This window comes from Psammomys obesus, unplaced genomic scaffold (genome assembly GCF_907164565.1).
Source record: "Psammomys obesus unplaced genomic scaffold, mPsaObe1.curated_primary_1811, whole genome shotgun sequence".
Taxonomy (NCBI): Eukaryota; Metazoa; Chordata; class Mammalia; order Rodentia; family Muridae; genus Psammomys; species Psammomys obesus.
Genome location: NW_026596326.1, coordinates 675,949 through 689,784, shown reverse-complemented (window position 1 = coordinate 689,784; position 13,836 = coordinate 675,949). Strand labels below are relative to the sequence as shown.

The 13,836-nt window shown below is 40.9% G+C and overlaps 2 protein-coding genes across 4 annotated transcripts in view; both read right to left on the bottom strand.

Annotated features, from left to right (window-relative positions):
- Positions 1–461, bottom strand: part of Maml1 (mastermind like transcriptional coactivator 1) — a 6,830-nt gene extending 6,369 nt beyond the window's left edge. Inside the window, exon 1 of the mRNA XM_055597168.1 lies at positions 1–461. Within this exon, the coding sequence (XP_055453143.1) occupies positions 1–201 (201 nt within the window). The 5' untranslated portion in view covers positions 202–461.
- Positions 462–2,928: 2,467 nt separating this feature from the next.
- Positions 2,929–13,836, bottom strand: part of Canx (calnexin) — a 33,880-nt gene continuing 22,972 nt past the window's right edge. For all 3 annotated transcript variants that reach the window (XM_055597202.1, XM_055597203.1, XM_055597204.1), the window contains exons 9-15: positions 11,110–11,223; positions 9,808–9,964; positions 7,898–8,113; positions 7,042–7,161; positions 5,919–6,039; positions 5,704–5,783; positions 2,929–4,302 (exon numbers count right to left, since the gene is read on the bottom strand). In XM_055597202.1, the coding sequence (XP_055453177.1) occupies positions 4,249–4,302; positions 5,704–5,783; positions 5,919–6,039; positions 7,042–7,161; positions 7,898–8,113; positions 9,808–9,964; positions 11,110–11,223 (862 nt within the window). In that variant the 3' untranslated portion in view covers positions 2,929–4,248. The remainder of the gene's footprint in view (positions 4,303–5,703; positions 5,784–5,918; positions 6,040–7,041; positions 7,162–7,897; positions 8,114–9,807; positions 9,965–11,109; positions 11,224–13,836) is intronic.

Genomic DNA, 13,836 nt, shown 5'->3' with positions numbered 1-13,836 from the left:
CTTGGCCTGGATGCAGCGCTGGTGCAGGGCGAAGGTGTGCTGGCGTTCGAGCTCCAGGCGCTCGGGAGACACGGCCTCGTAGCGGGCCTCACAGGTGCTGTGGTGGCGCCGGCACAGCTCGATGCGCCGGCGGAGGCGCTCCATGACCGCGCTGTGCCGCGGCAGCGCGAACTCCGCCATGGGGCAGGTGGGTAGCACCATGGGCCGCGGGCGGCGCGGGCCGGGCCCGGGCCTCCCGGTGCCGGCTGGCACTTGGAGTTCCTCCGCTTCTGGCGGCCCCGGTCCGCCTCACGGCCGCGCCATGCCCCGGCGGGCTGCGGAGCGGGCTCGGGCGCGGCGGCAGGTCTTCCTCCGACCCCGCTCGGCCCGACTCCAGGCCAGCGCTCGCCGCCTGCCTCAGGCCTCGGCCTATCCCCTACACCCCTGCCCCATTGTTTTCCGCGCCGCTGCCGTCGCCATCTTAAAATTGTTTTCGGGGCTTTCGGAAGAGGGCGGGGCTGGAGCCGGCGAGCCCTGCGTCACGGCTGATGGACCGGAGCTCCGACCAATCAGACGAGACCTGCTGCCCGAGGGCGTGGGCACGGGCGCGTTAAGGACTCTCGGGTATTTAAACTGTACGCTCGGGCAAGGAACGCAGGGAAGCCCCGAGGCGGGCTCAACGCGGGAGAGCAGGCTGTGACTGACAGGAACCTATCCAAGAAGAGCCACGTTTTCTCAACGCCGCCCCCAGAAAGCCGTCTTTTCCGGGTTCGCGAGGGACGCGGAGTAAAAACGACTGCGGTAGAAACCGCCAGCCCCAGCTGCCTGATGTGGTCTGTTTTTTCCAGTCTGCCCACACCATTTCGAGGTCAGCCATTTCTGACCTCATTCCTCACATACGGCCCCCAATTAATCAGAATGGAGTGGGCATCACTGACCAGTACTGTCGGCAAAATCTCATTACTTTGAGGGGACCTGAGTTATTTAGATCCCCAGGGACTTACAGACTTAAAACTGATTGCTATGTAAAGTTGAGTCACTCAAAATCCAATCCAAAGACGCTGGGTTCAGGGATCCACTACCGCCAAATGGGCTAAAGAAAAAAGCCGGGAAAAGACTAGACACAGATGCTGGGAGGCTGCGCACTAGAAGACACCACCAGCCACTCAAACATGTTACTCTTAACCTCTTACCAGGGTTCGTTCAACCTTTTATTTTTAAAATCACAAGGAAAATAAGCTAACAGCCAAATATTTTTATACAAATGCAGTAGAAAAATAAGAATTCTACGTTTTTTGCTGAAAAAAGTGGGCTACAAAGATAAATGAGCCTAAACATTCCAATGAACACTCAAGTTAACCAAGCAACTTTTGTGTGCAGTGCTGAGTTGATTCCAGGGCCTCATTCTTAAGTGCCACTACCACTTAGTAAGGCAGCCATGAAACTTTAGAGACCTGCCACGTACCCCAGATGGACCTCAAAGCATGCCCTAGGCTGGCCTTACTTTGCTTTTGCCTTGTGAGTGCTGAGGTTATAGGGTGCACCGTTATGGCCCGTTAGTGCAAAGTTGTCTTCAAAAACTCTCTACAAACACTGCATTGTTGTGTATCAATTCAGGAAGCAATCTAAAACCTTAATTAACACAAAATAACCTGGGCATGACTTTCAATAATATCCTCAACTATGGAGCCTAAGCAAAGATTATCTTCTAATAAAGATGTTAAGTTAATTTCCATACATCTTAAAGGACAGGGTGTAGCTCAGTGGCAGAGCTCTGGTTCAAATACCAGCACTGAAAAAAAAAAAAAAATTCAAAAAACTTCCCTGTTTCTGCCCTGTTGTACATTTTACACAACAGAAATGACTAAACCATCACTGGACAGAGGAAGTTAAATACAAGACTGAATTACATTCTTCTAGAGTAGCCAATGAAAAGATTAAAAAACCATTATTCAAACAGTAAAAAACAGATTATCATTAAGTTGAGTCAAAAGACATTTAACACAGGGCTTTAATGTAACGCCATTTAGTAACATGACAATCTGGGAGGTGAAGAGTACTTTGTGGACAAGTAAATAGAAGACCACAGCTGAAGGGGTAGGCATTTTACAATAATGCAACAAGCAATCCAGCATATAAAAGTCTTTCTTCTTTATTCAGTGGCGGGAACCAAACCTATGGTGCCTTGCACATGCTTGAAGTACTACCTACTGAGCAACAACGTCAGCCCTGTAAGCTTTCTGTTAGAGCTGAAAACTGCTGGTCATTTATTAATGTGTCATTTAAGGAGGCCATAACATCAATGACACCTTGAGTAAGAGGGTCTTGGAAAGGCAAGGAACACAACCAATGATACAAATAAACCTGTCATTTTACTAATCTAGAATGACCAGAGATAACAGAGTCTAGGAAAACAATCACCATCTACATGTTTGCTTCAAGGAGAAACCTGCAGACATATATTCATTTCTTGCTAGTAACTGTTTATTTCACTCTGTACATTTGGGGACGTCCGCTACATAGCTATGGTCACTGTGACCACAAACAACAGATGGGGATAAAGCACTGAACAGCAAAAAAATGCATTCCATCCTCGAAAGAAATGAAACGAACCAGTGTTTTAAAAGACAACAAATACAGCCTTCATCCTTTACAAATATATTTTTCCCAGTATCTCCCCAATATAAACACTGTGGAGTGTGATATATATATATATATATATATATTCAGTGCAAGAACAGTATCATCGGTACAACTGGAATGCCTCCGGAGAAAGAATGAAATTGAAACATCTGTTTCTGAATACATTTCAGTGTGGTGCAATAATATTATTACACTATAGTGACGACGTGGGAGAGGCTCTTCTAGCACCCATCTGCATTCCATATGAAAAGCAAACAAACAAAAAACCTGAATTCATTTAAAAAAATTCTTCAAGCCACCATTAAAAAATTTTGAACAGGACTGCTTTATTGTGTGAATTTTAAGACAAAACTGTTACATGAACTGCAAATGAAAAATTTAAATATCCTACAAAAGTCAAATAACTCATGCTATGTGTCAATCCTCCCATAAAAACTTTTTAGCCTGTGTTCAATTACAGTCAATTCTGAATTGGCCCACCTCTGGGTTAGACTTTCTAAAGTCAACACAGAGTAAAAGAAATAGACGCTAATGGAAAGTCTGTAATCTATCCTGTAGTTGGACCCTGGAAGGTGTGGGCCTGCTTAAAAAGAAGAAACAGATGTAATCACAGTAAAGCTAACACTATGCAGAGCTTATAATAATTTTCAGCAACGTACTGCAAGCTGCGCTGTGAAGAAAATGCATAGCAGAGAAAGCTGGGGACTGAGGAGATCCGTGAGGAAAACAGTGTCAACACAGTGGAACAAGTGATGAAAGTGTATACTTAGGCACCACCAGCATTCCTTAAAAAGCCTTGTGCTCCAGCGGACCCGAGCTGTCTGGCTTTCTACGTAGACGTACAGTATGAACTGCTGCATTAAGCCAGCTTTTCTCCTCTGCAAAGCTGTCTGTGAATGAGCAGTCCCAAGGGCAAAAGAACACTGCACTTCATGGTCTGACCAACACCAAGTGAAAGTCTCCCTTTAAGTTCTTTTTGGGTCTATTCAATACAATGTAAAGGGAACTTAGATATAAATTTGGGCTTCCATCAGATCCCTCTCATAATGTCCTTAAGAGGAATTAACTAATGGAAGCACACAAAACAAGATTATAACCACAAATGACTGCACTTGAACGTGATTACAATTTTAGGGACAGAGACACGTGAATGTTTTAATACCAAACTTAAAAAATTTTTATAAAAACTGCAATTCATTCTCCCTAGCATTCCTAATGTTGGTGTTATTTCTGTATAGACAGATTAATATATTAAATTAAGCCAAGATTTTAAACTGGCAAAAAATTCTATCATTCTATCTAAAAAGGAAAAAAAAGAAAAAGAAAAAAAAACCCGAAAAAATTTAAAAACAAAACAAAACACAAGTTAGTTGCTTCATGTTACATTTCACAACCATTATGTTAAATGTCTTCTTTTCTACAGAAACAGGGTCCTTTACATTACAACTGCAATTATTTACTGCTAGATGTTTAAAATTACAGACTAGTCTTCACTGGAACCTGTAGATGGCGATGTCTTGAGGTTTTCTGAGTTCCCACCTAAGGTACACCAGGCCCTCTCCTAGGACCACACTTGCAGGGGAAGGGGAGGGAGAGGAAATCACAGATCAAGTTCTTAAGATTGTGTTACTCTCTTCGTGGCTTTCTGTTTCTTGGCGATCTGTTCAAAATTTCATCCTCCTATTAATTGAAAAGAGAAATTCATCATATAATTAATGTATTTAAAAAATGTTGCCAAATTTCTAAAACCACTTAAACTAACTCACTCAATTGGCAAAAATAGTATACTGTCAGAGATAATGGAATTATAGGTATTCAATTTTAGTCCTTAATTTCCAAAAACATGTGCTTTCCTTAAAAACAAAACAAAACAAAACAAAAAACTATCAACACTTCAAATGGGGGAAGGGATTTTATTTTTATTTTATGAGTGCTTTCCTGGATCTATATCTGTGCATCCTGTGCATGCCTGGTGCCCTCAGAGCCAGAAGAGGGCATCCCTGGGGAATGGAGTTGTGAGCCACCATGTGTGCTGAGAACTGAACCCAGGTCCACTTAAGAGCACCTACAGCACCACATAAAATAGAGCAGGGTGGAGCACATACCTGTAACACAAGTTAGTTGCCTGTATTTAACACCAGGAATATCAAACGTTCAATTATGTCTGACTACAGAGTCAGTGTTGGCTAGATGAAACCCTACCTCAAAAAGTTTAAAATGTGCCGTGTGGTGGTGGTGCATGCCTTAAATATCAGCACTTGGAAAGTAGAAGAAGGCAGATCTCTTTAGTCCCAAGCTAGCCTGGGCTACCCAGAAAAACACGGTCTTGAAAAACCAAAAAAAAAGTTTAAAATGCAGTGGTATGCAAGAAATATCTTTGAAGTAACAGGAGACATAAATGTAACAGAACTGTTAAGAAACTTGGTACTTCTATCTCAGAAAGCATAGTTTTTTTTTCTCTCTTCCAATTTCTATTTATTTAAACAAAACAAAACCAAACAAACCACACATTTTTCCACACAGAATAAAACTTTTTAAATGAAGTAAAATGTTGGCCACTGGCATTTAGTAAAACTGGGCTCTCACAGAATTTCTACTGCCACAGCCATTGTAAACTGATCTATGAAAATATAGATCACTGGGCTGGAGAGATGGCTCAGTGGTTAAGGGCACTGATTGCTTGCTTTTCCGGAGGTCCTGAGTTCAATTCCTAGCAACCACATGGTGCTCACAACTACCTGTAATGGGATCTGATGCCCTCTTCTGGTGTATGTGAAGACGGAGCACTCATATATAAAATAAATTAAAAAAAAAAAAAAGGAAGAGAAAATATAGATCACCCTGTGAAGTGCAGAGATGGCTCAGTGACTAAGAGAACATTCGGCTCTTCTAGAGGACCCAAACCACCTCTACTCTAACTCTAGCGGATTGGGGATCTATCACCTCTGGCAAATCCAAGCACTTGCACTCGTATGACATACCATATACTGCACATAAACATACATTTGTATTGTTTAAAATTCCTTTACTGAATATACTCTCAGCTTAGGTGGCTGTAAGGATTTATTAGCCCCTGCTTACCTCTGCTTTAGGCTTTCTATCTTCCTCATCTTGACTACCGGTGCCACCATCTTCTTCAGCATCACTTTTCTGTTTCTCTTCTATGACAGAAAATAAAACTACTGAACAGAACTTCACATCTGGCTTTGACAATAACTAGAGCATCACCTAAAAACAATCTCCTGTAACTTGCTTTGTTAATCAGGGTTTAGGACAGATTTCTAGGCCCAACTCACCAAGCTTTTCTTCTTCTTCCTCTTCATCTCCCTTGTTTTTCTCTTCTTCTTTCCCTTCTTCCTCTTTCACATCTGGCTGGGGAGCATCCGTCTTCTTGTACTCCATAGCATTTGACTGTTTCTGAAATATTACCACGTTTAACAATCATGCTTTTATTGTCACTAATACATTACTCCTCAACTCCTGAATGTCTCTATGGACAAAATGTTGATGAAGATTATGTACAGGGCAAATATACAGACACATGAAAGATACTATTCTCCCTTTTCTTTTTGGTTTTTTGAGACAGGTTTTCTCTATGCAGCCCTGACTGTCCTGGACTCACTCTGTAGACAAGGCTGGCCCGAACTCACAGAGATCTGCCTGCCTCTAACTCCCTGAGTGGTTAAAGGCATGTGCTACCAGGCAGGGCTCAAGATTATTATTCTTACTCTGCACATTTTCCTACTCTAGGAAAGAGAGTGAGAGGGAAAGAGGAGAGAGGTATCATCAAAACAGAAAAAACAGTAAGAACAAAGACTCAGCAAGGAAGTAGACCTAGTTGTGTAGCTGGCTCAGACAGATATCCCTAACAGTGAGCAGTGAGGCTAGAAAGAGAGTTTTGGATCTGACGAAGGGCCACAATGCTAAGGAGAAACCTCAGTTAGAGAAGACAGCATGCAACAAGGTCTGAATTAGAAAAAACATTCAGGCTGTAGAACCTGCATGCATAGTTTTAGAATGTGTTGTTCTGAAAGGATGAAGGCAAGGAGAGAACCATAGATAAATAATTAAAGATCCAATTACAAAGCATATGAATAGAAATAACATCAGGAAGAAAAATGGTTTATGCCCAGATGGCTGATCTTGCATCCAAGTTGTTCTTTTTTCTCTAAAAAAAGACTGCCAGCAAATATTAAGGGGAGTACTAGAGTAGAATGACAAACAAGGGACTCTTTCAGCATCTGGGTATAAATATGAAGCCAATGAAACTAAGGTTTTAGAAGCCGATGTAACATATGTCCTAGTATTTACTGAACTACTACTAAATAAAATCTCAGTTGATAAAATTAGTTATTTTTCATTAACATCAAAAGAGCTTTTTCTAAAAGTAGACATTCTCTAAAAGAGAGACATTCCTACCTTTCCAGAACAGCAGAAGAGGATCACAAGGAACACGGGCAAAGCTACAGTCAGAATGTAGACCACCCAAAGCCACGGACGCTCTTCAGCTGCTTCCAGCATCTGTCCCACTACACCTGGCTGAAATACAAAACAGTAATTCAGAGAACTGGCTTCTAACATGAAATACAGACTAGACTGACTATTCCATGTTCAGACAAGGCATTCTGCAATTAGGTCCCTTCTTTTCCAAAGGAGTCAAACTAAGATACAAATAAAGAAAATAGGAAAAAAAAAACCCTCATTTTCCTGCTCCCACCACGAAAGGTGCAAAATATGGCTTGTAATAACTCCAAATGGCCTTTTACTCAAGAAAAAAGATGAAGAATGTCTTCATCCCACCTTTTTGCCCCTCCAAATCCCAGCTCTGACACATCATTAGTTATTTGAAAATTTCATACAAGGGGTAAACTAAGATTCCACATTTAGAGTACATTAAAAGATACTTAAGTCGGGTGAAGGGGCAGGTAGATCTCTGTGAGTTCAAGGCCAGCCTGGTCTAGAAAGCAAGTTCCAGAACAGCCAGGGCCACACACACACCAAAAACAACAACAACAAAAACTCTAAACGGTAAACTAACACACACACTCTCCCTTCCTCTCTTTCTTATACATCCTAACCATAACACAGGACTCTAAAGCCAGAATATGGGACTAATAGAATGAGGTTTAAAATCCAGAATTTTATCTTTAGCAGACATACAGTTATACAATTTGACATTAAGGAAAAACATAAAAACTAAAAAACTGCTTTTCACAAAGCAACCAGTCTCCCCCAAAAGCAGATTTAAATGCACAAGTAATGAATAATCACTAACCTCAGCAGCCCCATCAGCAGCTTTCTTCAGGCCCCACCCATCATTGGCCCAATCATCAACTACTCTTCGGTCACCACTAATGATGAAGTTGTCAAAAAAAATGTCGGATGTCATGGACCAGAGCTCCAAACCAAGAGCACTGAAAGGAGTCATCCTAAAAGGTTCCAGGTCTTCAAAGAAATCTGGATTTGGTATTTTCCTTGGTTTCCAGACTCCCTAGTTTTGGGAAGGTTTTTTGTTTTTTTTTTTTTTTGGGGGGGGGTAAGAAGGGAGTGGGTTAGAAGGGGTGGACATGGAAAAAGTTTCAAAACATTTCAGATGATCAATAAAAAAAGAAAACCTAGAAGACTCATTCTGCATGGTCAGAGGTAAACATTAAGTTTGTTGAATTTAAATGAATAGCAGAACAAGAAATGCTAGTGATGTTTTTATACTGATTTCTGAACTCCAACCAAATCACTCTCCAGGATCCTATTCTGAACCAACACTCTGTGCAGCCCACTCCACCCTTAAGTGTTGATGGAATGTAATCAATAAAGCCATTTCCCAGTGGTGACTTAAAAAAAAAAAAAAAGTATACTCTTCAACTAGTAATTTAGCTCTAGAGATCAACTGACTACAAAATCCTGATGGTTTCAGCCACAATGACTGTAAATCAATGACTGGCTAGGGATGTGACTGCAGGCACAGAGTTTGCCTACCAAGCATGACACATTGGATTCAGTCTCAATCACCCTCAACAAAACACAACATAATAGGTAGCTGCCAACAGAATAATAGCTAAATGCTAATTTTGTTTAGTTTTGTTAAACAGGGTTTTATATAGCCCAGGATAGCCTTGAACTATTCCTGATGCTCCCAGCTATAGTTGAAATTGACCTTCAACTCCTAGTCCTCATATAGGCATGTACCAACACATCCAGATAGCTAAATGACAAGCTAAAGTACAGTTTTTATTTCATCTTAGTTATCTAGATGAATAACTAAAAACGTTTTACAACAGAAAGACATACACAATATATACATATAGATGTGCCTTACATCTAAAAGTCTAAGTGGAAATGAATGACAACAGTTTTCTTGATTTGGAAACTGAAGCCAGGTAAGGTTCTGAATGGGTACATTCACAGAACACAACTAGAGCTTCACAACTTCACTATACATATTCCTGCCACTTCATGTAACCTGTCTTTTGGCAGGTGAAGAAAACCAATGAGACCAAACAATGGCAAAATCCAACTCTCATCACAGTACCCTATGGCCAATCTAACATCTTCATCCTGTGGCTGAAGCAACCCTGACACTCAACAATAGGGTAACCACACCCTTAGTTGTTCTGTTCTTTTATTTTTAAACACAGGTGCCCCCCCCCCCCTCCGCAGACTCATGTGTTAGAATGCTTGGCCCATGGAGAGCGAGGTGTGGCATTGTTGGAGAAACTATGTCATTGAGGGTGATTTTGAGGCCTCCTATGCTCAAGCTATAGCCAGTGTGGAATATAGTCCCCTTCTGCTGCCTGCAAATCAAGATATACAACTCTTGACTCCTCCAGCACTATGTCTGCAGGCATGCTGCCATGCTTCCTGCCATGATGCTAATGGACTAAACCTCTGAAACTGTAAGGCAGTCCAAATTAAGTGTTTTTCTTTATAAGAATTGCCTTGTTCATGGTGTCTCTTCACAACGATGGAAACCCTAACCAAGACATTCACATAGCATTGTGAATACTTTTCTGTTTTTAGGTTTTATGTTTAGCCCATTATTCATCTGTCTCTTAAATTTACTTTCTCTTTTTTTTTTTTACTTTCTCTTCTTGACTAGTCATCAAACCTGCTGGCCTCACCTGATCAAACTTCTACCCAGATACAAACAGATTAATAAAAACAACCAACCCTTCAAGAGATACAAACCTGGTAGTTAGGATTATCAATCATGGGAGGCTTCCACTTGCCCTTATAATTGGGGTTGTCAATCATAGGTCGCTGCCAGACTCCACACCCAGGGGCTGACTCACATTTAGGGTTGGCGATCTGAGGAGCCTCCCATTCTCCATCCATATCTTCATCCCTGTGGAGGTATAAACAAGTTAATACAAGCCAACAGCCAGCTCTGTGCTCTCAAGAAGCTGCTGGAGGTCTACCAGCAGAGTACTACAGAACAGTACCTCATTTCTCATTTCCAGTAACAACGATCTTTTATAAACAACTTGTTTTGGTTTGTTTGTTTGTTTGTTTGTTTTGAGACAGGGTTTCTCCATGTAGCCTTGGCTATCCTAGACTCACTCTGTAAACAGGGCTGGCCTTGAACTCACAGAGATTTGCCTGCCTGTCTCCCCTAGTGCTAAGATTATAGGTGTATGCAACCATACCTGATTGACTTATTTTGTTTTTGCACAATGAAACTTAGTAAAGTTTGTAGAGCTCTCCACTTAAAACCTGGGCATCTGGCTGTACTTAACTGCCATTTTTCTTTTCCTTTTTGGTTTCAAGACTGGTTTTCTCCAGGAAGCCTTGGCTGTCCTGGAATTATCTGTAGACCAGGCTGGCCTTGAACTCTGAAATCAACCAGTCTCTGAGTGCTGATATTAAAGGTGTGTGCCACCATACCCAGATTTTTTTCTTTATTTTTTTTTTTTGGGGGGGGAGGGAGTACTTATTGTATCCACGTGTTTATTTATTTATGTTTTTCCAAGACAGGATTCTCTCTCTCTCTCTCTTTAAGATAGGGTTTCTCAGGACAGCCTTGGCTGTCCTGGAACTCACATTGTACACTAGGCTGGCCTTGAACTCACAGAGATCTGCCTGTCTCTGCTGAAATTAAAGGCTTGCTTTTACTTTACTTTTAAAAAAATGTATTATGTGTACAGTGTTCTGTCAGCAGGTACACTGCACACCAGAAGAGGGCACCAGATCTCATTATTATGATTGTCAGCCACCATGTTGTTGCTGGGTACCAAACTTTGGAAGAGCAACCAGTGCTCTTAACCTGAGCCATCTCTCTACCCACAAAGGTTTGCTTTTAATTGGGGCTGGAGATATGGCTCAGCAGTTAAAAGCATTGGCTGCTTGAGACCCCAAAGCGGCAACAACTTACACATCAACCATATTTGACACACTTACATAGACATACATGCAGGCAAAACACTAATGTACATAAATATAAATTTTAAAAACAAAACCCAAAGAATTCTAAAAGCAAACTCAAACTCTCACCAATCCTCTGGCTTCTCTGCATCAGGGTCTGGGATATACTCAGGTTCATCATCTAACCAGCCTTCAGGCTTTGTGGCCTCCTCATCTGGAATCTTAGCAGGAGCATCTTCATCCCTTAAACAGAAAACAACAGTTATGACAACACCCGCCAGAGAATCAGTCAATGTATTCTCTTTTACAAAACCAAATTAATTCATCCTAGAAAATATAAATCATTTCTCTGAGCTACCACCCAGAACAAGAAACTGAACTGAAACAGCAGGCAAAGATCAAGTAAACATTTCTCTAATGGAACTACATGAATAATCAAGGGTTACAGGAGAAGATGCTTGACTTCACTGGCCATCAGAGAAATAAAAATTAAAATAATCTTAATATACCACTATACTACACATCCACACAGGAGAGCTACAGTCAGAAACGCCAAAAGAACAACAAGAGGTGGTGGGGAAAAAAAACAACAACAAGTGCAGTTCCTTAAAATAAAAGTTAGCATATGACCCGACAATTTCATTCTTAAGTTTATATCCAAGAAAAACAAATATACATACAGGCCAGTACATCAAAAGGGGTGAGAACCTACACATTTATCAATCACATAATGGATAAGTGAATTAGCACCCACTGATATAATGAAGTATTTCAGTCATAAAAAGAAATGAAATACTTATCCATGTTCCAATATGAATGAATGTTGAAGACATTTCTGTTTAGCACAAGAAGGCAAATGCAAAAGGCCACATGTTATTCAATGTCATTTCCATAAAATGTTCCCAATGGACAAATCCAGAGGCAGAGAACAAATAGATGAGTGGTTGCCAGGGTGTGGGGCAAGGAAGTGACAGTAGGGTATAGGTCTTCTGTGATGATAAAAACACCCTACAGTAAGACAGCAGTGTATAACACTGCACCTACATCAAGCACCATTGTTTTATACATCTAAAACAGTATTCCCAAGATGGTCACGGTGGTGTATGTACGTAGTAATTTCAGAACTGTCAAGTCTGAAGAAGCATAATCCTGATTTTGAAACAAACCTGGACTACAAAGAAAAAGTCTTTTTTTTTTCCTATAGAAGTAACAGCTGAAACCAAAACAAAACAAAAAAGAGAAGAAAAATAACCACCTAAAATAAAAGTCAAAGGAGCTAGAATAGAAAGATGGCTAGGTGTTAAGAGCTCTTGTTGCTCTTCCACATGACCTCAGTTTCAGCCCCAGCACATAGGAGGCAGGTTACAACCATTTATAGCTCCAGTTTCAAAAGATCCAGTGCCCTCTTCTGGCCTTCTAAGGAACAAGGAATGAATGGTGCAGACAGACATGCCTGCGTATCACCCATATACATAAAACAGTAACAAAAATTAAAACAAGTTCAAGTACCTTTATCCAAAGTTGTATAATGGTTATGAAAGTTGCTACTTCAGCTGGTAATCAAAAATAGTTTACCTCGGCTCGAGAAGTACTGTTTTGTTTTGTACGGACACTGAACTTAGGGCCTCATGTACTTTACCACTGAGTAATCCCCCCTGAGCACAGACTTGTTTTTGAACTATCTTCATTTTAAATTAACTCTATGATGACCTCAAAGATTTGTGTAAATTTTGCCTGGTCTTTTAAGCTGAATACTCCCATCCTCCTACTGAAATACAGCTGGTTATAGAGTACAATACTGAATCCAGATATAATATGCACCATATATACAAGTCAACCCAGCATATCATAAAAAATTAAATAAAAAAAGGAAAAACTGGGAGATAAACTAGAGGTATTGCCAACTCAGAGTTCAGTATTGTTAACTTAGAGCAATGAATTAAAATTTACATTACAGGGTACAGTAGATACAGGCACAAGCCTGATGACCTGAATTCAGTTTCCCATTTAATGGAATTGACTCAAGTTGTCCTCTAACTTCCAAAAACCTGCTGTGCCATGCATGTGCCTGAACAGAGAAATATAGATAGATAGATAGATAGATAGATAGATAGATAGATAGACAGACAGACAGACAGTCAGACACAAACACACACACTTAATTCTTAATTATTTTTTTCTTTTTTTTCTCCCCTCGAGACAGGGTTTCTCTGTATAACTGCCCTGGCTGTCCTGGAACTCAGAGATCCACCTGTCTCTGCCTCTCAGTGTGTGTACACGCACATGCGCGCGCGCGCGCACACACACATGCACACTCACTCTCTCTTAAAAGTTAGCTGGCTGGGTTATTCACACCTGGGAGGCAGTGTCAGTTTGAGGCCATCCTGGTCTACATATAGTCAGTTCCAGGCCAGTTAGGGCTATATGGTGAAATTTTGCCTCAAAAACAAAATTTTAGCCAGGTAGTGATAACCCACATAGTGACAGTCTTTAATCCCAGCACTCAGAAGGCAGAGGCAGGTGGATCTTTTTGAGTTTGAGAGCAGCCTGGTCTACAGATCTAGTTCTAGGACAGCCAGGGCTACACAGAAAAACCCTGTCTTGAAAAACAAAACAAAACAAACCATTTTCAGAACTTTAGCTTTAAATGTGGACAGTAGCGAAGTATTACTTAGCAATACAGCACATATTTAGAATGCAGGAGGCTTTCAGTTCAATCCTTAGCTCTGTAACGCAGTAAGAACTTGCAATAAAGAAGTAACAGACTAGTAATAAATAAGTATCAGAATGACTGAACAAGAGACTGCCACAAGCCGACCCTGTCAGCACAAACACACAATACCTTTAGCATCCTGT